Here is a 24,121-nt window from a genome sequence, read left to right on the forward strand (position 1 = left end):
CAAGGTCTCGGGCTGATTTTTAAGCAGCTTTTTATACCTAAGGGATATGGCTTTTCTGGGCATATGCTCATCAAGGAGATGGTCTTCCAGCAGGGAGGGTTCGGGCAGCTCCTCTCCCCTAGACACTGCCGTCTGAAGCACATGACGGATTTGTAAGTATCTGTATGAATTTGTGGGTGCCATTTGGTATTCCTGTTGCAGTTCCGCAAATGGGATGACCCCCGCCCCCCTGGTTTTCACAAGTCTCCAACCCTGGAGAGACAAATGAGGTCCCATTTATCAAAGCTCTGTGACTTCCCTAGCATCCATAACAATGCGTTATTCCAAAGGGTGGAGGCTAATATTAGCTTGCCCTTCCATCTAGGGGCCTGGTGTACCGAAGTCCCTAGGCTAAGTGTGGTTGCTGTGGGGATTGGAAAAGTTTTGGGACGCGAGGTATCATATGGCACCCCAAGGTATCATCTTGGGAGCATGGGCAGTCTGTCATGGCGGCAAGCAGGCTCTCCATCTGGGAGGGAGATGGGTCTGATTGTAGTAAGCTGCTCCACCTAGTTGTACTGTTGCATGTTCGGAAGGGCAATACGACTATCATACCATCCCCTTGTCAGTTAGTGGAGGGTATGCTCGCTGGACCCCGATCCCAGAGCAGTGTATGGAGTTCTCTGTAGATGGACTGAAAGTAGGAGGGGAAAACCAAGTAGGACGTGTTATGTTGTGGATAAAGACAGTGGGGTAGTACTATCATTTTAAACAGGGCACCTTTCCTCAGGAGGGACAAAGGCAGGGCCTTCCAGTGTTGTATGTCCATGCGGAATAACGATAAAGGCGGCTCCAGGTTTCTTGTGTAGAAATCTTCTGGGTCTGCAGTAATATAAATCCCAAAGTACCGAAAGCCTGTCAGTACAACCCTAGCCATGCAATCTTGGGGCAGTGGTGGAGCCTTCCCATGCAGGAGATAAATGAGGGATTTGTCCCAGTTGATGGTGTACCCTGAGTATTTGCGAAATAATGGGAGAAAGTGCATCACTCTGTGCAGGGTGGGTGCCGGGTCAGAGAGGAATAACAAAATGTCATCCGCCAATCTATAGAACTTCTAGTCTACTTTCCACAACCTGACTCAGTTGCGGAAAGGGCTCTTCATACCTTAGACATCAAACGAGCCCTAATGGACTACATAGAATGAAAACATTCTGAAAAACTAAGCAACTGTTTGTTGCTTTTTCTGAACCACAAAAAGGAAAGACCATTTTTCAAAATTAGGCATAGCCAGATGGCTTGTCAAATGCATCCAAACCTGTTATTTGAAAACTAAAAACCCCTAGAGCCTATTTCACCAAAAAGAATGGGGCCTCTATTGCCTTCATTGGGAACATCCTAATAGCTGACATTAAAGCACATACTTGGTCTACACCACACACAAAGCGCTACTGTGTAGATGTATTAACCGTCCAATAACCAAATGTCAGCCAGGCTCGAGCAGAAAACGTTACCCTGTCGGCATCTGTTCTTGGCATGCATGCTGTAAATTCACATACCCCCACCCTCTTTCCCAGACACCTTTGGTTGTAGCAGTTACCATTACTTTCTGCTTCCCTTTCATGGCCATCTCTCATTTTGGTCTCTTTCCTGTGTCATTCTGCTCCAGTCGTCTTGACCCATTGTACGGAAAAACTCAATGCTGCTCAATCCTGACTGGGGCAATGCCGGCTTTTGCACCATGTGAGGAGCCAGCTGGGGCCAGAAATGACTCTAAGGGCTAGTTTGCTGCCCTCCTGTTTAGAGCCACTGGGACATAACAGGCTCCTACCATCTTGAACCCGTACTTGGACCCTGCCTGAGTTAATACTGAACCCTCGAGACGTGTCCCATCAGTCCTTGGTTGTGGTGCTAAAGGTGCCCAGATAGCCAATTTCCAAAACCGAGAAATTTTGCCAAAAAGTGCTCTGAGAACCAGGAGATGACCGAAACCAATCTGCTCGCCTATCCCCTTGAAGTGCAACTTGGTGGCTTCTCCCGCTACGTTCTTCTATGTTGCAGCAAATCCATTGCAGCGGTCCTTTGACAAAATAGTATCTGACTGTGTGGAACTGCATTCGGCTACAGCCACGGCCTCTTCCCGCAGAAGTTTTTCGAATTCCATTTTGGCGATTAAGTCCGAACGTAGAAATCTTTACCTTGGCTTCAACTCAAGGCCATCTGACGATGAAGCGCCCTCCTCGGACACCTCCTGCAGCCTTGCCCCGCTGAACTTAACTTTACCTTCTCAGACATTTTTCTTCAAGAAATGTTCTAAGTCTGTTAGTCTGTTCTAAGTCTGAAGGTAAGCGCTGACCAGGCTCAGTCCTTTCCTTATATCCGAACAGCGCTCCAGCGTGGTTGGCCTTAACATTACACTTTGACGTGGTCTTGTGCGAATGAATGAATGGATGCATGAGTTAAAAAATGAGTGACCGAGTGCATGTAAGATGACTATTGAGGGCCTAAGCCAACAGTGACCCAAAAGGCACTTTCATTCATAAGCCAGATGTATTGACATTGCCAATGCTGGTTTAATTTAGGCTTCTGAAACATACCTTATTTAAGATTTTTGACCACATACAATCTTAGCTTTTTTTAAAGTTACTTCTTGACATTGAGGTTGTCTTAAAGATGTATGAAATCTTGGCTGAAGACCAACAGTGTGTATGTTGATTACCCCCTTTGTCCTAATAATGGAGGACCCACCATGCGAACATTGAATTTCATGTGTTGCAATCAGGCCCTGCCAAAGCATGTTTCTTTTAATGATCTGTGCACCCACCCCCCCAGCCGCGGCTCTCCCATTAAAGTGTGAATGTAAAGCCAAAAGACATACTCGTAGCGGGGAACCAGATTTACACCAGTGGAACAATTAGACTGCATTATCCCTCTTTTAAATTACCATGATTATTATAGGCAGATGAGATGAGGAAAATTCAAACTTAGATCAAACTGGTGGATTCAAATTCGACTTGGAGTCTCGGATTGGAGTGTGGTAGGTCTCTGTGTAATCCATTAATGAATGGGAGGTGCCTTCTTCCAGCATCCGCATACAATAACTTACATTTTGCTAAGACCATGTAGTCTTAATAGGAGACCTCCAATAGATGTCTGTACCAAATCAGACTTTTAGCGATTGGATTTTAAAACCTTTTCTTTTAACTCAAGACATGTCTTCATTTTTTATGCTTTTACTACAACATACTTTGACAAATGAAACGCCTTACACTCTGAAGTTTAATTCCGTTGTAGCAGAGGGCTCCACAATTGTAGGTCGCTGTGCACTAAAATGTGAAGAAAACTTTCTCAGTTGAAGAGTAACACAAAGGCACTTAGGTCATTTTCTCTGAAGAGACAGATAAAAGATTGCCATTAAGTTTTATAGGGCATTGCATAGTATTGGGCTTTCAAAATTTCAAACTAGGTTGACGTACCAGAGGCATATATGTGTTTTCTATGATTACCTAAAAAGAGCACTGGCAAAGCCACTATGACTAGCTTTAATATGCAAATAAAGGAAAACAAATGCAAGCCCAGATGATGTTTGCATGTATTACTTACATAAATGCTGTTTAGCGCATTAAAGCCTGTCCTATTGGATAGGCAATGCTAGGGAAAAAGTATAAGATGGGTTATTTTCAATGTATAATGTATGAAATAAATAATCTTCGAAATGTTTGTCTCATTAACTTGAGTGTACTTTTCATATGTGCAGCATTCCCTCATTCAGTCCTATGGAAGCAATTACAAGTCAGAGTGATACGTCTAACAAACATTAGTAGGAATTGAAAGGGAAATAATCCGCTGGGTGGAACCAAAGCTAACTCTATGGATTTATTAAAGAATCATTAACAATAGGTCTTGTAGACCGCTGTGCTTTCAGATTAGACCTACAAATTATACACACTTTATTAAAGGTAGAGGTACAACAGTATTGCTAGATGCTAAAGTTATTGGAACAGTGCTGATTGATTATGCACTGATTTCTCTTGGGCAATGACACTAAGTGAATTCATAAAAATGTTGACATTGATTAGGAGAAAGTGAATATTGATTAACTTTACTGAAAGTCCCTCACATTCCGTGCTAAGTGTGGGGCAATCCAATCTCCTCTCTGCCTTCTGTTAACTGTGACTTTCTTTCGATTTAGGTTCTTTGTACTGTTACATTTGACTCCCTCGAATCAAGTATGAAATCTGATCCTATCACTGCCGCTTTAAGGTAAGCATCTTTTCCTTGTTGATAATTTCTCAGCATCTCACTGAAAAACAATTATTTGGTATTTTCTTTTGTTTTCTTGCTGCCTGTTTTTGTGATTTTACTCAAGTGGAACACACATTGAATTATATTCTTTGCAGCAACTCTTAGGTTTGCGCAGAAACAACATTCCTGTAGAAAATATTTTACTAATAGCAATATTCCTTTTTGGAATTTTGCATGTTTTAAAGTATGTTTGAGATTTGTCCACTCTCCACTATGCCTTGAACATGGACCACTGGAACCTAAGAATTAAAAAGTAATTAGATTCCAAAGTTAAAGATGACCTTGCTCTTAATTTGTTTGCTGGATGAGAAGGAAGAGGTAATATCCATAAAACTATAAATAACAACTTTGCTAGAAGACTGGGCAGAAGACTGGTGCCAGAGTTAATATTAATATATAAAACTAAGTGCCTATCTACAGCAATGTACGGGGCGGGCATTTGGAGTTACACGGATGTGCAATCGATACAGCTAATAGAAAATGCATTTACAATTTTTTTATTGGCTGCCCTTGAAAGCACGGCCAATTGTATCTGTCATTCGGAACTAGGCTTGTCGTCTATTACAGATTTGATTAAAATTGAACTGTTGTTATTGTGGCACAAGGTATGGGCCTCTGAGGATACTAATTTTAATCGGTACGTTGTCAGGGACTGCTTGGGGATGTCTAGGGTGACCGCTATCCCGTGGTTAAAATATATAAAAAAGTTCACAAGTGACATCTGCCACCCTGAATATTTTGAAAGTCCTGACAGTATTGTTGCAATTCCAAGAAAGGAATTAAAAGCAATTTGTCTAGCACATCTACAAACCACTAGACTTACTCTGAAGATTGTTAAACCTACAGTACTGGACAATCAGCTAATGCTATCGTGTTATGCCACGCAGCCATATTTAGTTTGTGTACCGGGGAGCTATGATAGGATGCTCTTAACTCGATTTCGATTGGGGTCCTTTCACAGACTTATAAGCTTCCCTACAACTAATGATTGGTCCAAAAATGTGGGTGTTTGCCCGTGTGATAACTATATCGCAACAATCTACATTGCATATTACTTTATTCTGTAAGTTCTATTTGTACCCAAGAAAAACATTTTTAAAACCAATTTAAAAAAAAGAGGGGCTAGAGACAATGTCGCACAGCGTTCCTAGCGTTACAAATTTTAGATGATGAGCTGACCATGTTATCTGTTGCTTCTTATTTGAAAAATGTTATTAATTGCAGAAAATCTATGGGGGTATCTGAACACTGATTATTGTGTAATTTTTTCCCTGAAAAATGTTTTTTTAGAAATGTATTTTTAATGAATGTTTAAAACTGTGCTTTTATGATTGTTTTTAAATCGAATAAAGCTATTTTTGATTTATTGATTGACTATAAATGATGATCAACAGGATCTTACACAGAATCAATTCTAATGAAACCCAGCCATGCTGTTGCTCAGAACAGCCTTTGAGGAGTGTCTTTTTATTGGTTCTAGGGGTTTCTCAGAACTTCATTGCAGTTTATTTGATATGGTTGAGGAATTTGGTGCTGGCAGTATTCTAGGTCACAGTATCAGAGGAGAAGTAGCAACCTACAGATACAGGCCATAATGTTGATTGACACAATATTGTCAAAATAAGTGTCGACCTAATATTATAAACTCAAATTGAATGATTTCTGGGTGATTATGATGGTCTCGATATATCTCCAGGTATATATTTTGACTGCAATACTGTGGTACAGCACACCTGGAAACTAAGGAGTGGTGGAAGGGAATTGGTGGCTACAACGTTGTTTAATTGCTGAATTTCTATTTTTTAGTTAAGAAAATGTTTATACACTTTGTTTATATATAGTCTGTGCCTCAGACCAAAGTAATTTGACTATTGGCTTCAGAGCTTTTGACTAATACGTGACACTATTTCAAAAAGACTTGTTCGAGGCATATGAGCTGCAGATTGTACACTTTCGCATAGATCGCCATCTGCTGTTGGGCTCGGATGTTTGCACCTTGTTTTTGTCTTCGAAGAAGTCTTGTGGTCATGAGGTTGGTGACTCCTCCTTCAGTGGATAGTGCGCATGAGCATCAACTCCATCCGTGGATTGTTTTTGACCGCCATCGGGTTCGGATGTGACTTGCTGCGCTCCGGGTCGGTGTCGTTATCGAACCCTCCTTTTCAACAAGCAATCACTGGTAACCTACGGTATTGTCTCGATCGCGTACCCTTCGATGCGCACCCTCGACGAAAAGTTTTGAAAACTTTCGAACTTCAACGCGGGTCACTGGGCCTACCCGCGCCAGGAACCACGGAAGTCGATGTAACGAACTCCCTTTAAGAAATGTCCCCAGTGTGGTGCTAAATTCCCACTCTCAGACCTCCACTCAGTTTGTAATCTGTGCCTCTCTCCAGAACATCGAGAGGACATCTGTGATGCTTGTCTATCCTTCAAGTCAAGAAAACCACCCGTGATCTTCGGGCTCGACGCCACAAGATGTCCCGAGGCACCGGCTCCATTCCGGACATCTTCCATCCATGCCCCGACAGCCTTCTGGAACCAGAGGAAGAACCGGTCTCGGTCTCCGAAGCAGACGACTCCGCCGCCAAAGATAACGTCACCCCCATACCAAGGGCTCCGGTGACGCCTTTGCCTCCGGGCCCAGGTCCACACCGAACAAACATTTTGAGCGCCCCGGGTCCGGCTCCGAAAGACAAGGACAAGCCTTCCGGCTCCAATTCGAGCCAGCCACTCGGTCCCGAAAAACCGCCTTCGGCACCGAAACCTAAGTCTCCCGAGATGACGCACCTCCCTCCGTCGGCACCGGCAAAACATTCGCCACCAAAACCGCCAGAAGACCGCTCTGCACCGAAGGAGCCGGACAAGACTTCGGCACCGAAAACTTTGGAGCCAAAACTATCTAAGGAAAAGACTTCCATAACTAAGCCTCCTAAACAAAAACCTCCAGAGCCGAAACAATCCGCACTAAAGGTCTCGGAAAGCTTCTAAACCGGACACTGTTACTAAACAGCCAAGACCCGTTTCTGAAGAGAAATCTTCCACACCAAAGAAAACTATTGAATCCAAAGTACTTTTTCTCCCAGATCCAAAGCAAACCACCATCTTTATTCATCCAAAGACTGGTCATATAGTTACTACACTACCTGGAAAGTAAAAAACAGAACATTTACCACATTCACCAGTACCTCCAAAGAAAATACACAGGGCCATTAATACTTCACCACCTCCTTCACCCCCTCCACCAATTAACCCCTAATCTAATGATTTCTCCAGTACATTCTCCAGAACATACAGAGGATAGTGACGATGAACATGGAAAGGGGCAAGGAGATGACAGTATAGTCCCATTAGACACTGATGATACTGATGAGCCACCACAGGATCCAGACCCATGGCATGACTATAATATCGATCCTGACTTACATAATGATCCGAAACTCTACCCCTCAAAACCATCTCCGCCAGATGACAATGTGGGCTTCGTCCAATGATTAAATAGGGCCGCAACATACCATGGAGTCAATCTACACTCAGACCCTGTAGAAGAGGATTTTCTTCTAGAAACCTTTGACCAGCCACAAAAATCATCTCTGTCTTGCCAATGTTAAAAGGTCTTCTCAAACACGCTCCTGAAGTGTTCAAAGACCTAGTTAGAGCGAGGGTTCTTAACCCCAGAATAGATAAAAAATACAAGGCAGCTCCCACTGACCCCATATATATTAAGAGTCAACTCCCTTTAGATTCCCTGCTTGTAGCTAATGCATGCAAAAGGGCAAATTCTCAGGGGTCAGGTGACACCCCACCTCCTGACAAAGAATCTAAATTATTAGACGCATAAGGCAAACGTATGCCGTCTCAAGCTGCAAACTATTCTAAGATAGCCAACACTCAAGCCCTCTTTGCAAGGTATGACAGGGCTCACTATGATGAGCTGGAAAAGCTCATTCAACACCTACCTCAACAATATAAAGACAAAGCCAATGACCTTATACAGGAAGGCAAACTAATCACTAACACATCCATCAAATGCGCGCTGGACGCAGCGGACACCACGTCCCGCGCAGTGAATACTAGTGTTTTACTACGCAGACATGCCTGGCTCAGGATATCTGGCTTTAAACAAGAAGTGCAAAACAGTATACTTAATCAACCTTTTGACCATGAGCACCTCTTTGGTCCGGCAGTGGTCACATCGTTAGAAAAGATTAAAAAGTACACAGAGACTGCCAAGTCTAAGAGAAGCCTGCAGTCATCCTCTACTAGAGACTCCTTTCGACGCTCCTTCTACAGAGCAGGCTCAAAAACAAATACCCCAGAACACCTGTCCTCATCCAACCAAGGCTCCTTTTCCAGAGGATACTCTAGAGGAGGTTACAGGGGTAACAACAACAAGGGGTAATAACACCCGCAGCTCCCCTAACACCAAACAGTGACTTCCCTGCGCTTCCCCCCGATCATCCCGCTCCTGTCGGGGGACGACTCTCACAGTTCCTGCCTGTCTGGAATTCCACCACAACAGACAAGTGGGTAAGACAAATGATCCAGTATGGTTATTGTCTGGAACTCACTTCTACCCCTCCCAACATTCCTCCCAAACAGCGTCCAATGTCATCAGAACACCTGACGCTTCTAAAACAAGAGGTTCTTGCACTATTACAAAAACATGCAATAGAGCCAGTTCCCTTGCCTCATCAAGGCACAGGGGTCTATTCGCTCTATTTTCTGATTCTAAAAAAGGACGGCTCTCTCAGGCCAATACTGGACCTCAGACCACTCAACTTTTACATCCAATCAGACCACTTCCACATGGTCACTTTACAACAAGTGCTTCCACTACTTCAGCAAGGCGACTTTCTCTCCACTCTAGATCTAAAGGGCGCCTACTTCCACATTACCATTCATCCCGCTAACAGGAAATATCTCAGGTTTATGGTAGAAGGTCAACACTACCAATTCAAAGTTCTACCATTCGTGATCACCATGGCACCCAGAGTTTGCACCAAGTGCCTCGCAGTGGTTGCAGCCCATTTGAGAAGACAGCAGATTCATGTCTTCCCTTATCTGGACGACTGACTCATAAAAGCTAAATCCCACAACAGCTGTGTTCAACACACACTCAGTACAATACAACTGCTTCACAGTCTGGGATTCACAGTAAACCTGGGAAAATCCCACCTCCAACCGTCCAGAATACAACAATACCTAGGAGCTACAGTAAGCACTTCCACAGCCCTAGCATATCGCAACCCAGTCAGGATAACTGCTATACAAGCGCTAGTTCAAAGATTTCAGCCACAACACTCACTACCAGCACGAGTGTTCATGCAATTAATAGGGATGATGCCCTCTTGCATTTTTCTCATTCCTTATGCAAGACTCCAAATGCGTTCATTACAAGAGTGTTTGGCACGTCAGTGGAACCAGGCTCAAGGTCTGCTAACTGACCTGGTGTTGGTGTATGACCGCACCCATCGCTCTGTACAATGGTGGAACACACAGAAACTTTCCAACAGGCGGCCGTTCCTCGAGCCAGTCCCACAGACAGTGCTAACAATAGACTCATCACTCACCGGTTGGGGAGCTCATCTCCAAACTAATACCATTCAGGGTATCTGGACCCCCCAACAAAGACAACATCAACTACCTGGAATTGTTAGCAATCTTCCTAGCGTTGAAATCATTTCAACTAAACCTCGTAGGCAAAGTTGTCCTGATCCGTACAGACAACATGACAGCAATGTATTACATACAGAAGCAAGGGGACACACACTCCCTGCAGCTTTCACACCTAGCTCAAAGCATATGGAGATGGGCCATTCCGCAAAAGATATACCTCCTTGTAGAACATCTCTAGGGATACACAATCCGATTGCAGATCTGCTCGGCCGTCAAACACAGCAGATCCACGAATGGAAACTTCATCCTCAAGTTCTTCTTACATTCTTTCGCATGTGGGGACACCCAGAAATAGATCTGTTCACCACACACCAAAACCCAAAATGCCCAAACTTCGCATCCAGGTATCCACACCCATTGTCCAAAGGCAAAGCTCTATGGATGAATTGGTCTGGCAAATTTGCTTACGCTTTTCTGCCTCTCACACTCATTCCGTTTAGTGGTTCGGAAACTCAAACAACATTCCCTCACAATGATCCTAGTTGCTTCAACATGGACAAGGCAACCATGGTTCACAACTTTATTGGAACTATCAATAGTACCACATCAAAAGCTACGACTTTCACCCAAGCTTTTTACCCAGAACCATGGAGAGATAAGACACCCAGATCCCAATCAACTCAACCTTGCGATCTGGTACGATCTGGTACCCGAAATCTTAGAGTTCGCCTACCTCAATCTCCCACCAGAATGTATAAACATTATTAAAGTGGCTAGACGCCCTACAACAAGGGCATGCTATGTGGCAAAATGGAAATGATTCGTCATTTATTGCACGCATCAACATCAACTCACTAGATGCTTCCATTCAGAACATCATCTGTTACCTCTTGCATTTACAGCAATGTAACCTAGCATATACATCTATTAGATTACATCTAGCCGCCATAGCGGCCTATCTACAAAACAGACAACATTTGTCTTTGTTTCGAGTTCCTGCTATCAAAGATTTTAAGGAAGAATAATTCCACCATGAGCTCCACCCTCTCCGGTGTGGAACCTTAATGTAGTCCTTACCAGACTAATGGGTCCTCCTTATGAACCTCTCCACAGTTGCGAACTACAGTTCCTCACTTGGAAAACAGCCTTTTTAATTGCTATCACATCTCTCAGAAGAGTAAGTGAACTCCAGGCATTAACCATACAAGAACCATTTTTACAAATCCATCATAACAAAGTGGTTCTTAGGACTAACCACATTTTTTACCCAAAGTAGTATCTGCCTTCCATCTCAACCAGTCTGTTGAGCTTCCAGTGTTTTTTCCTCAACCAGACTCAGTGGCAGAATGGGCTCTACACACCTTAGATGTTAAAAGAGCAATACTCTACTACATTGAAAGAACAAAATCCTTTAGGAAAACCAAACCACTTTTTGTGGCTTTCTCCCCCCTCATAAAGGTAATCCTATATCCAAAACAGGAATTGCAAGGTGGATTGTGAAATGCATACAAATATGCTACGCCAAAGCCAAACACACATTGACCATTCCCCCTAGAGCTCACTCTACGCGCAAACTAGGGGCTTCTATGGCATTCTTAGGGAACATTCTCCTAGATGACATATGCAAAGCAGCAACTTGGGCTACACCATACACCTTATCAAAACACTACTGTGCAGATGTGTAGGCAAAACAACAAGCTAGTGTGGGCCAGGCTGTATTAAAAACACTATTTCAAACTACTGCAACAGATACAGGTAGCCACCGCTAATGAGGTAACTGCTGTATAGTCTATGCAAAAGTGTACAATCTGCAGCTCATATGCCTCGAACGGAAAATGCTACTTACCAGTATGCATCTGTTCTTGGCATGTAGAGCTGCAGAGTTTTACACGCCCACCCGCCTCCCCGGATACCTCTATCTGTTCCAGTATTATCTTACTTAGATACATTGCACATGGACATCTTTCTACTTCTCACTACTCCATCTAACCCTGCGTGGCAAAAACCATCTAAGTATGGAATCGATGCCCATGCGCTCTGTCCACCAAAGGAGGAGTCACCATCCTCGTGACTACAAGACTTCTTCGAAGACAAAAACAAGGTGCAAACATCCGAGCCCAACACCAGATGGCGATCTATGCAAAAGTGTACAACTCTGCAGCTCTACATGCCAAGAACAGATGCATATTGATAAGTAGCATTTTCCTTATGGCCATTGTTTCCAAAAAGATGATGTGTTCCTGTCGAAACCAAAACAATGCACGCAAAAAAAGAAAGAAACCCATTCCCCTCCTCCTGCCCTCATTTGCAAACTCCCCATACCCTCGACCTCTAATGTCTGTTGTTTGTTTTTCAGTGGCGTGAAGGACAAAAATTTCATGCTACATTATGAGGTAGGTTTACCTTCAGGTTGATTCCTGAATCACTACTGAAGTTCTAAAATGATACTAACCTTTTATAAGTGTTGGTAAGAAAGTGTTAGGAACATAGTCTTGTGAAAAGAAAAATGCCTGTGATCATTTTCAATATCAAATATGGATTAATCCAAAAGTGAGTGTGGATGGATCTGTTTTTTCCTTAGGGATCAGATAGCTGATGACTAGTGATGTAGAAGCAGCCTTCTGGTAGTTATGGCCTGTGGCTTTTCTCTGGGTTCACAATTAAAACTGAGGTTATTGATGGCTTGTTAACCCCTGCCTGCACCGGTCTTTCAACACCATCCTCGCTATATGGTCTAAATATGAATCTTAGTCAAGTTTTATAACAGCCTTAACTTACATCATCATAGTGTGCTTTCTGAGTTGAATTTATTAATTTGGAAATGTAATATGAAGTTTTAGGCATATGATATTGATTTGACATGGTTAGAACTAGCAAGTGTAAATGTGTACGAATTGTTGAACTAGAGACATCTTGTGTTTAAGGATCTGCCATACTAATCTCAGTAATCGTGTTCAACAAATCCACTCTTCTTCCTTCTGCAAAGAAGTATTTTTCATAAGTTTTGCACTTTGATGAATATCAAGGTTCTGGACTAACGTTTTAACAAAGAACCTGTTTGCTCTGAACTCATTACGTTAGCCGTTAGTACATTTTTCACACCACAAACGACCGCCCGCCATTAGGAGAATGGCTCTCCCTCTCCCATTCTATACTAGTCACAAGGCACAGATTGACTACTGAGGAAAATGTAATAGAATCATTGTTAACACACACAGGAGTTCATGTCACTGGCCTCAAAATAGTATAATTAACTATCAAAACCTACAATGACAACAGTTTAACATATCAGAGAGCTGTCCTATTTGACTTGTAGTATTTGTTAGCTTTAGTCTTGGTTCCCTAATGTTAAAATGCTGCTGGTGTTTTTAGTCGGCATTCATTGGACTGAATGGATATTTTGCTGGGTCACTGTAGGGAACTTGTACCCCAGTGACAACGGATCTGCACAATCACTTCTGCACTTTGTTTTTTTGCAATTTGTACAGCCCACCACGTAAGCACTCTCAAAACCCCCAGCTACGCATACTAAGACTTCAGTAGTGTAGGGTAGCCCTGCTTCACTTAGTTTCTAGGTTCGCACAAAACTTGTTATCATGTTTGCACTTTTCTGAAAGAAGCCATTCGGGTAGAAAAACCATGACAGGGTAAGTGTCTTGAGGTTACTACCCTGTTTTACACTCCTCGAATCATCTACTTGTTGTATGCATGTTGTAGGTTTTTAAAATGACTGAATACAAGGTGGTATGCATTAGAGGAGACCAACTTTTTGATCTACTTTACGCTTAAATAGATGTATGTGCTCCACTCATTCATAACCGATGGTGTAAAGTAGAGGTGACTCTCTCAACTGTCTGATAAGAGCAGTACATAGCAGATCCTTCTTGAGGTTTTTTGCTCCCATTTTCTTTCGCCCCCTGAACCTGTTATTTGCTGAAATATGGAGCTTTAAAATCATGCTAAATTCTATTCTTCTTTTAAACTAATTTGCTCAATTGCTCAATAGTTTTAAACTTTTACGTGCTATTATTGATTTGTATTGTATTCCTATTTACTTTTATTGCCTTTATTTGACCGAATAAATATTTGAACTTGAGCTGACAGGTGGAAAGCTATATGCATTTCACTCTTGCACTAAAAATATTCATTGAAAATGTACTGACATAACTCAAACTGCAGCAGCTAATACTGGCTGTGGGAGATGTCACTTCAGCACTTGACACCCACGTGCACACTGCCAATTAGTTATTGTTTTTGGCGTTACTGACGTGTATTTCAGTGAGTGTGGAAAGCAAAAAAAGGTTTGTTAAAATGGAAATGTAATTAGAGACCGCCAGTAAAAACTTGCAAGTCTCAAAAAGAAGCAGGCCAGTCCTGCCAATACCGCGCATCAGGTGATAGTCTAACGCATTTCAGCACGGTGTGCTGCATCACCGCACTGAAATACATTAGTCACGCGTTATAGCTCTGCTTAGCTGTCGATGCAGAGCGCTGCAATAATGCACCATGTCATGACTGTGTGAGCAGCAGTAGCGCTGTGCGCATTGCTCCTGGCAGGCTAAGGGGCTGGCAGCTCGCAGCTCTGCAAGTACTGCTCTCTCGCTCCAACAATGTATCCAAGTTAGACACCTCCACCCCTGACACACGAGCATAACTGATGTCCCAGTCGATGCGCGGCCAATCATGGCTTGTTAAAATTATAGGCTAAGGTCAGTGGGGGGATGAGAGTCAAATGCGGCGGGGAAAGGGGACTAGGCTGAAAGCCAGCTGCTCATCGCTGCCAGGGCTGGCGGTTGGAACGATGCGGATGGGATCCCTCCCTGGACGCCCAGCTTGACCCCAGGACACGTGCCTGCAACATCAGTAAGTGCCAGAGAGAGCGGTCGTATTTGTCCTCATAAAATAAACACTTGCCATGTCATCATTTAATTACTGTAGTGATTTCTGGTAAGTGTACCTATCAATTCGGCTGTGGTAGTAAGCAGGAGCCATAAGGGTGCTTGTGCCGTGCTCCCTTCCTCTGCAGCATCCCTGCTGTGCTGCTGTCCCCTGGCCCCCGTCTTTCCCCGTGGTCACGCCCTGCTTATCCGATGGAGTAGCTAGAAACGAAAGTTGCCAGTGAGTTCTCGGGAGGACCCGTTTTTTGACTGTGCGGCAGGTGCCTGATGGGTAGAGAGCTCTGCAACTCAATAATAGGTAGCCACACACCGGACCCCGGGGGCACTATTCAGCAATTGATTTAATTATACTGCTCAGTAAGCTAGCCCTTTCAGAGAAGTGTGCAACTACCGCAGGGGCAGAGGTTCAAAGAAATACTTTAAGCAGATGTTTTTGATGTATGTGTGGGAACAGGTGTTAGCTTTTAGAGTGTAACGGAAACTGCCCTGGGTTGTCAGTATCTGCTGGCAAAGATAGAGCGGCTGAAATAACAAAATCTGCTTTAATTCTGGATAATGCGATTAGTATTGCGAATGAGTAGGCAGCGATTGCCAGGTCCGAGCTTTCGGATGTGTTGCGCTTCTGGCTCAACAGAGGGAAAAGCTAGGTTATATTAGCTTTTGTGCCTGTGGTGGAGATATTTATTTATTTGCCAGTCACACTTGCAACTGCATAATTTTGAGCATAAAGTTGAATTTAAAAAGTACAATTCTTCCATGCAACTGGTCACATCCTATAGTCAGTTGAAGTTAAAGGCCGTTGCATATAACAATGAGTTCGGAAAACCTGACCAATACCTTGAAAATTAACAGCAGGCTACATCTGTGTGTTAGTGGGAGCCGCTCGGCGCATCTGAACTACCAAAACCTGAAACTTACAGAGCTAAGGGCCCTTCCGTTTCTGGTGCTTTGCAGCAGTTGTACGATCTTCTTAGAGCTTCTTGTTGCTCAAATAGGTGTTATTTCTGATATTTGTGTTTCCCTTGTCTTCATTGCTTGATTTTGCTTTGCTAAAAAGCGTCGCTCCTAGTTGTTGAAATGTCACTCATAATAGCACTGAAATTATGAAAATGTCACGCATAGCAGTCTGAAACCTTAGCAGCTATGACAGACACAGACATGCACTCCCACACACTTTAAGGCGTCAACCCAAGTAACCCTGTGTGCACCAACACCCTGCATAAGCGAGTAAGTGCCACGTGAGCAAAATCCTAGGTAAATAGAAAGTGAAACAAAACAAAACCCAAAAAGAGGCAGAGCATAGACATGCACGCCCATAGCTAAGGTTTGATGAACGAAGTATCTTCAAGTATTAAAATACTACACTATACTAAAAGATAAAAAGACAAACTCCAAGTAGAAGCAACATAATAATGCCCTGGAAAGACCTATTCCACTGACTTACAATTATGATCAAAAAAATATGAGTTAGAGCATATGTTTTGTGTTTGTTGCCTTCCACCTTACCAAGACAAAAGCCTAACGTGTGGTAAAGCAACTTACATTTTCAGCAATGCTCACTTGGTGCCTGTTTCGTACTACTAGTTGTGCTGCCCACGTAGTTGCAATGCTGCTTCTACTTTCTCTGTGCTATACACTGCTGTTGAATAGAGTCAAGTCAATGAGGTCACTGGCTCATGGCCTGCTTTGTAAGGGCTGCACGTGGGCAGTAAATCCAGAGCTGGACACAGGTTGCTTTTAGGTGAAGCTGAACCATCCCCAAACTGAGAATTGAGCACGAAATGTAAAACGACAATGAGAAATGTGCATAAAAACCGAGGGTCGCTAAAAGAAGAAATGTATTTGGCGCTTGGAAACCTCCCAGAGATGCATTTCTTCTTTTTCAGCTTTTTTTTCATATCAGCCCCACCCATTTCCTGCTGAATCCCCAATTCACTCTCATATGTCCACTACGCATGGTGCCAGACACTATGCGGAAATGAAAGCAGAAGGGGCTCTACAGCAGTCGCTGAAAACTGTTTTTGATTATTGGAGTGTTTGAGAAGGCTTTAGCTTAGGAGAACAGGCAACCCCAAAACTTGTAAAAGTTGCAGATTCCTTTGTTTGTTGTGCAGCTATAAAATATCTGCCTGTTAGTTTATGGATCCATAATTTTATGACAGATATCTACCAGAAATCAGATTGTTCCCATTGACTGATCCTCCGAGAATCTGCAAGTCTGTACTGGGGAAAAGAATGTGCCCTTGTCCAATCATATTTCTTTGTTTTTCAATTCCTAATTGACTTGGCAAATCCAAAATGGTGACCCAAATGTTTATCAATTTTCTTGACCTTATTTGGCCACTATTTTTTGGGCTATTTTCAAACCCAACCAAACGGATTTTCAACAATCCACAAAATGGATTTACATCAAACCACTAAATGATTGCTAGTTGGACCTGGCTGGTTCACCTTATATAAGTTTGGTAGCCAACTTTGCGTATTTCCTAAGCCCTAAACTGTGATTTTTTGGGGACAAAGGGACAACTGGAATATGTGTTGCAGTCCTCCTGCAGAGTTATGCCCATTAGAGAGGGCCTTAGAAGTAAGACAAGCCAGTAAAATAATTTCTCATCTGCAGGTGAAAATTGAGTCCCGCCCCTGAACCATGCCAGTATTGGTATTTTTCACCAGACTAAAATATATACCCACAGTGAAAACTTTACCATCATTTCTTAAAGACTCATCCGATTTTTTAAAACGTATTTATGATGTCAGATGGGAAAAAGAAATGGTTCTGGTAACGTTAGACGTTTCTACACTGTATACCGGCATCAGACATCAAGATGGACTTGGAGCCACAGAATATTTTTTACGGATGAAACCCAAGAAATACACTGAACACGACGACATGTTGTTAGACATGATGGAAGACTGTCTCACTAAGAACATTTTTCTGTTTGAAAATGAACTGTTTCAACAGGAACAAGGGACGGCTATGGGCACCCGCTTCACCCCCAGCTATGCCACTTTACATCTAGGCTGGTGGGAGGAGCAGGTGCTCGGGGGGCCTATGTTGAATCAATTAACTGATAAGATTCTTTTATGGCTAAGATACATCGACAATATCTTTGTGCTGTGGCGGGGCACAGAGACAGAAGTAGATGAATTTATCGATGATCTTAATGTGAATGATTTGAATTTACACTTTTTGGGACATAAAAGTACAACATCAATAGATTTTTTAGATGTACGGTTAGTGGTGGAGGGGGAAAAACTAGACAACTATTTTTAGAAAGAAGGCAGCTGGAAATACAATTTTACATGCGGAGTGCGCACCCAGCTTCTTTAATCATGAGTATTCCCTTTGGTGAATTTTATAGAGCAAGGAGAGCCTGTAGCTCACAGAGGGAATATGAAAAAATAGAGGAAAAAATGAAAATTCGATTTTTTCAAAGAAGATATGCACCCAAACTACTATAAATTGCATCTAAAAAATCTAGGAAAAAAAAGATAAAAGATACTCTTTGAACCATCCAATACTGTTAAGAAGAACAACGACAAAAAACAAAAGGTCACTCATAGATTTATTACAACATATAATAGGGAACACCAAAAAGTACGGCAAATCTTACAAAAGCACTGGCACTTTATCAGACATGACCCGATACTAGGACACCAGGTAGCTAGGAATCCACAGATCACTTACAGAAAATCTAAATCCTTGAGGGATTACCTAGTTAGAAGTGATAGTCTTCAAGTAAGACAACAACATACCTGGTTACAACAAAAAGAAGGTTTTAAAAAATGTCTAAAATGCAAGGCTTGTTTACATGGTGAAAATATTTCAACTTTTAAAACAGTTTTTAATAAAACTGTGAAAGTAAAGGGTCTTTTAACATGTAAATCAGATTTTGTTGGATATTTTAAAGTGTCCATGCAATAAAATCTATGTGGGTAGCACAACTCTCCCGGTGCATAAACAAATTTTACAGCATACGAGAGCAAATAATAAATAAAGATCGGAGTTACCCCATTGATAGACATTTTGAAAAAGAGCATTCTAGTGACCCAACTACACTAAAGTACAGCTGTATAGCACAAGCACCTAAAAGAAGACTGGGAGGAAACAGGGAATTAGAGTTAAGAAAACTTGAGACATATCTCATCCTATAGTTAGACAGTAAAGAACCCAATGGTTTTAATGTGGATGAAGAGATGTATACCTGTTTGTATTAAGCTTCCTGTAACCAGTTGAGAGCACTCGTCAGAAGAGCAAGAATTGAATGTAAATGAGTTTTATAGTTAGTGGATGACAGAGCACTTTCTATTATATTTGCACTGAAAAGGTATGGACTTTTGAACTAAGCACTTTATAGGATAACTAATTGCACTTTGTCAGCACTAAGTCATTTTTTTTTAGCACTATTTGCACTTTAATAAGACCCGTATGAAAGACAATGATGGAACAATACTAGGAGCCTTCGTATAAATATAAGATTGGATGATTGAATAACATAGGGCACTTGCCCAGTGAACTTGAATACCAACAGCAATACGAATACAGAGGAAAAAATTGTATTTGTGATATAAAGAATGTTAAAAGTTATATAAAACTTATATCAAGGTACTGACCTGTGATTGGAAATTCGCAGTGAGATAATTTTAAAAACATGTTTTAAGATGGCGTCCATGATATGTTTTGAAACTATTGCAATAGTGTTAACAGTCCACTTTCTAGTTTCATGATTGTAAAGCACATAAAAACAAAAAAAAGAAAATGCTCACCATCGTGAACAAGGCTGCGTGTAGCAGCTGGAACGCGTGGATATTTCATCGCTCTGTGTTGGAGAAATAAACAGCAGTGATACAATTACAGGAGTGCCGGAGTCATCGTTCTAAGTAGCTGAAGGTGGAAGTGTGTGTGTGTGTGTGTGTGTGTGTGTGTGTGTGTGTGTGTGTGTGTGTGTGTGTGTGTGTGTGTGTGTGTGTGTGTGTGTGTGTGTGTGTGTGTGTGTGTATGTATATTACCTACTGTGTGTGTGTGTGTGTGTGTGTGTGTGTGTGTGTGTGTGTGTGTGTGTATGTATGTATGTATGTATATTACCTACTGGCGGTCGCCAGTAGGTAGTTATAGTTAGGACCCCTTTTCCATAGGAAAACCTCAACATTCTATTTTGATTAACTTTGGCGCCGGTCGATGAATCCTCGCGAATTTCTCAAAATAGGTGGGGCGCTACGCTCCGCTCCTACCCTGAAAGTCCCGGGGGGATTCGTCAAGCGGGGGCTGAGATAAAAGGGGGGTCCCAAAACGCGTTTTTCCCATGCATTTTTCCATAGGACCTTTAGAACGAGCTACAGCCCGAACGGCTGAACAGAATTACTAGAAATTTGGCAGAGAGGTAGTCCCTAGGTCAAGGAAGTGCCTTTTGTAGGTTTGGTGTAAATCTGTTCAGTAGATTCTGAGAAAATAGCCTTTAAATCAATATATATATCTGAGCCCGCTTACGGTACGCTTACCGTACGCTTACCGTAAGCGTACGGTGGCGTGCGCGAGCGCAATTCTGATTGGCTCTTAGATCTTAGTAAACATTCGAATCGGCCGAAACCAGGAAGCGGCGGCCGCCATTTTGTCTCTCGCACTGAGTGTTGTTTATCAAACAAGATGGCCAAAAACATGTTACGGGGCTGTTTTGACAACTCCCTCCCACATAGTCATGTTGAGGGAGTCCCCAAACATCCCCCAAGAGCAAAAACGGTTTTATTTTTTTTTCGGCAATTTCGCCGAGTACGCTATCCACACTTACCCCACCCCCTGTGCTTTTGGTGGCCGTAGGCCACCAAATGTACAGGGCTTATTAATAGGTAAAAAAAACTAAATTTTGGCAACATGAAATTATAAAATCGAAATAAAAAAAACACTATCCACATTGACCCCACCCCCTGTGCTTTTGGTGGCCGAAGGCCACCAAATGTACAGGGCTTATTAAAGTTGATAAAAACCGTGCACGGAACGAACTGCGTTAAGTGGGCGCGCACGCCTCGAATGGCGTAAAGTAACTTAGCATTTAAAAAACCGTACAAATTCACTGAAAAAACCATAGGTTTCACACACGTTATAGTTAGGAATTAGCATTTAAAAAACCTTGCAAATTCACTGAAAAAACCATAGGTTTCACACATGTTATAGTTAGCGGAAATTTTACTGATAAAAAACCAGTGAAATTGCCCCGTTATAGTTAGTGCTGGCAACTATAACTCACGCGACCGCAATCTTCTGCTGATGACATATGTGTCTTTATGAAAAAAAAATATTTGTAATATATGTATAGCTAAAAATGTATGGAAGAAGACATGGGCAAATAAGTGTCTAAATACAGTATTAGCATCAGCAGAGGATTGCGGTCGCGTGAGTTATAGTTGCCAGCACTAACTATAACGGGGCAATTTCACTGGTTTTTTATCAGTAAAATTTCCGCTAACTATAACATGTGTGAAACCTATGGTTTTTTCAGTGAATATATATATATATATATATATCCCTCCAGAGTTTCCCAATGTTGACGCCGGCGCTTACTTTTAGGGCGGTGCAGTCCTTCCGACAGGGAACAGTCGGTTTAAATATTTATAAAGAACAAAGGCGCTGCCGGTCGACAGCACCCTTCGTAGTATAGGAATGCACTCACTCGTGTGCTTTAAATTCAAAGGCGCTTTATTTACAAAATCGCTCCTTCACCCAACGCGTTTCACCTCCACCTGAGGCTTGATCACGGGATGTTGTTTTTTCCACCCAGCCTTCCTTTATTTCCACTCGTTGTGCACACACCCTCTCACTGTCCAGTGGTGCATTGTGGTACTTGTAGTGTGCACGTTAATTCAGGTATTCTGTTTTATATTTTTTTTCGGTTTTTTTGTGCTCTAATGTGGTGTAATAGTGTCCCAAGGAAGTGCTTTCTCTTGGTTGTGATTACTTGTTGTCCGCGAGGCCAGTGAATCGGAAATCAGTATAACCATTCATGCTCTCTAGTGAGCTGTCTATTATGTTCACAGTTTCAGTTTTAACAGGTCTCCATCGGTCATTTCATCTCTCTGGTGAGTTATTATTTTTCATTTTTCACCTGGGCTGCATCTGCGCTCTCTGGTGAGGTGTATTTGCAGCTTTTCATCCTGTTGGTCGTTTTTTCTGTTGAGGAGTTTGTTAATGAGTTGTTATTTTCAGATGTGATTACAGATGTACATGTAATTCCTCATTTTGATTCAAACCTCTGGGGTCAAGGGTTCTGAAAGTTATGATATGGCGGGATTCTTTCTGTCTTAAGATCTTTATTCTATCACCTCCTCTTTCTGATTGTGATATTTGTTCCAGAGCCCAGAATTTTAATGACTCCCATTTGCCATCATGATGTTGAGACATATGTTTTTCTATGGCATTTGTTGAATCTTTGTGAGTTGTTGCTCGGGTGTGCTCCAGTATTCTCTTTTTAGCTTCAAAGATTGTGCTCCCGATATACCTTTTCTTGCAGGGGCATTCTATCATGTAGACCACATGAGTACTTTTGCATGTTAGATGTTGTTTAATTTGCCAAGTTTTGTTTTTCCCCATATCTACAGATTTTGTAGGTATTGCAATTTTGCAAACTTTGCATTGCTTGCAAGGCCAGAAGCCTATTCTTTGAAGCCAAGTTGTAATCGGGGCCTCTTGAAAGTGGCTGTGTATGATTTTATCACTTATATTGGTTGCTCGTCGATAAGTGATGTTGGGGTGGTCACCGATGATATTGGCCAAGGTTTGATCCAATTGAAGGATTCCCCAGTGTTTTTTGATTATTGCTGATAATTTGTTGTTTTCTGCACAAGGGTTCTGAAAGTTATGATATGGCGGGATTCTTTCTGTCTTAAGATCTTTATTCTATCACCTCCTCTTTCTGATTGTGATATTTGTTCCAGAGCCCAGAATTTTAATGACTCCCATTTGCTATCAGGATGTTGAGACATATGTTTTGCTATGGCATTTGTTGAATCTTTGTGAGACCAAACAGCATTGCAAGGCTTCAAAATGTAACAAAAAGGGCCCCTAATAATATCTTATCAAAGATATTTATACTAATTTCCTCTCTTTGAAGCAATAAAACTTTATTGTTTAGATAGCATTGCTATCAGCTCACGGCTTGGATAACAATACTTTCCAGAAGCTATAGTGATTTTAATCGAGTATAGCCTGGACAACTAAGTTAAACCAGCAAGGAAACAAACAAAAAATTGAGGGGATTTTGGGACTCGTGTGAATCAAAGGCGCCGACAAACAAAATAAAATAAAATACGATATAATAACAACAAATACAAATACGCTGACAATGGAACAACGCGAAGCCAAACGGAATGCGGAAATCTCCGATTTATTCACAGTAACAACTACAACAAGAACGGAGAGAGGAGAAATATTGATCAGATGTGATAATAAGGACAAACTAAGATATTGGGAAAGATTGTCTAAAAAAGAGATAAATAAATGGTGGGAGCTAATAACCCTGCAAAAATACATAGAGGTCAAAAGAATCCCAAGAGGCCTGCGCCTCATGCTCATGCCAAGTCATCAGGATACAAGCGGGGAACTCCTGCAAGAATGGGGGGAACATCTATTGGAGTCATCAATGGGACTAATACTGATCCTAGTAAAGCATATTGATAAAGCTTTAAAGGAAACGAGAAGTGAGCTAAAAAGCCTGGAGGAGGAAATAAACAAACTGACTTTGAGTGAGGAGCTTCAAAAGCTCAAGTCAGACATCCTGAAAAACTTAGAAAAGCACGAAGAGCGAGTGAAACTTTGCAAGCAACATAAATTCCTCCGAGATAAGATAGACTTTGAAGAAGGTAGAATCTTCACATTTGGCAGACAATATGAAGAACGCAAAGGAAGAACACAACTAGAAATGACAAATCAGCAGTCATCCAGCATAGACTCCCTAACCAGTACAGACATCAGTGATGCAGAAGACCCCCAGCAAACAACAAATCAGAGAAAAAAGACCAATTTTTTAACAGAAATGAGACTGGCTTTGGAGCAACAAAACAAAACCAATCAACCACGAAGAGGAGGAGCCAGAGGCCGTGTAAGAGGAGCGCAACGAGGAAGACAAGGAGAGGGCAGAGAGGAAAAGGAGGACCCACCACAACAAAAAACAGACACGTGGTCCAAGGACCGGTTGAGACAACCAAGGAAACAGAAATAAAGAATTCCCAAGAATTAAACGTAATCAACCTATCACAAAAAATCCTAACACCAACAGAGAGCGAGGTTCTAAAGAAAGGATTAAATTTCTGCCCCACATCACACCTCGATATCG

At 42.0% G+C, this 24,121-nt stretch overlaps 1 protein-coding gene across 1 annotated transcript in view; it reads left to right on the forward strand.

The window, feature by feature from the left end:
- PNPT1 (polyribonucleotide nucleotidyltransferase 1) overlaps positions 1 to 24,121 on the forward strand; it is a 313,627-nt gene that overhangs the window by 128,573 nt on the left and 160,933 nt on the right. Inside the window, exons 14-15 of the mRNA XM_085612380.1 lie at positions 4,169 to 4,239; positions 12,257 to 12,293. Coding sequence (XP_085468506.1) covers positions 4,169 to 4,239; positions 12,257 to 12,293 — 108 coding nt within the window. The remainder of the gene's footprint in view (positions 1 to 4,168; positions 4,240 to 12,256; positions 12,294 to 24,121) is intronic.

This window comes from Triturus cristatus, chromosome 6 (genome assembly GCF_964204655.1).
Source record: "Triturus cristatus chromosome 6, aTriCri1.1, whole genome shotgun sequence".
Lineage (NCBI taxonomy): Eukaryota > Metazoa > Chordata > Amphibia > Caudata > Salamandridae > Triturus > Triturus cristatus.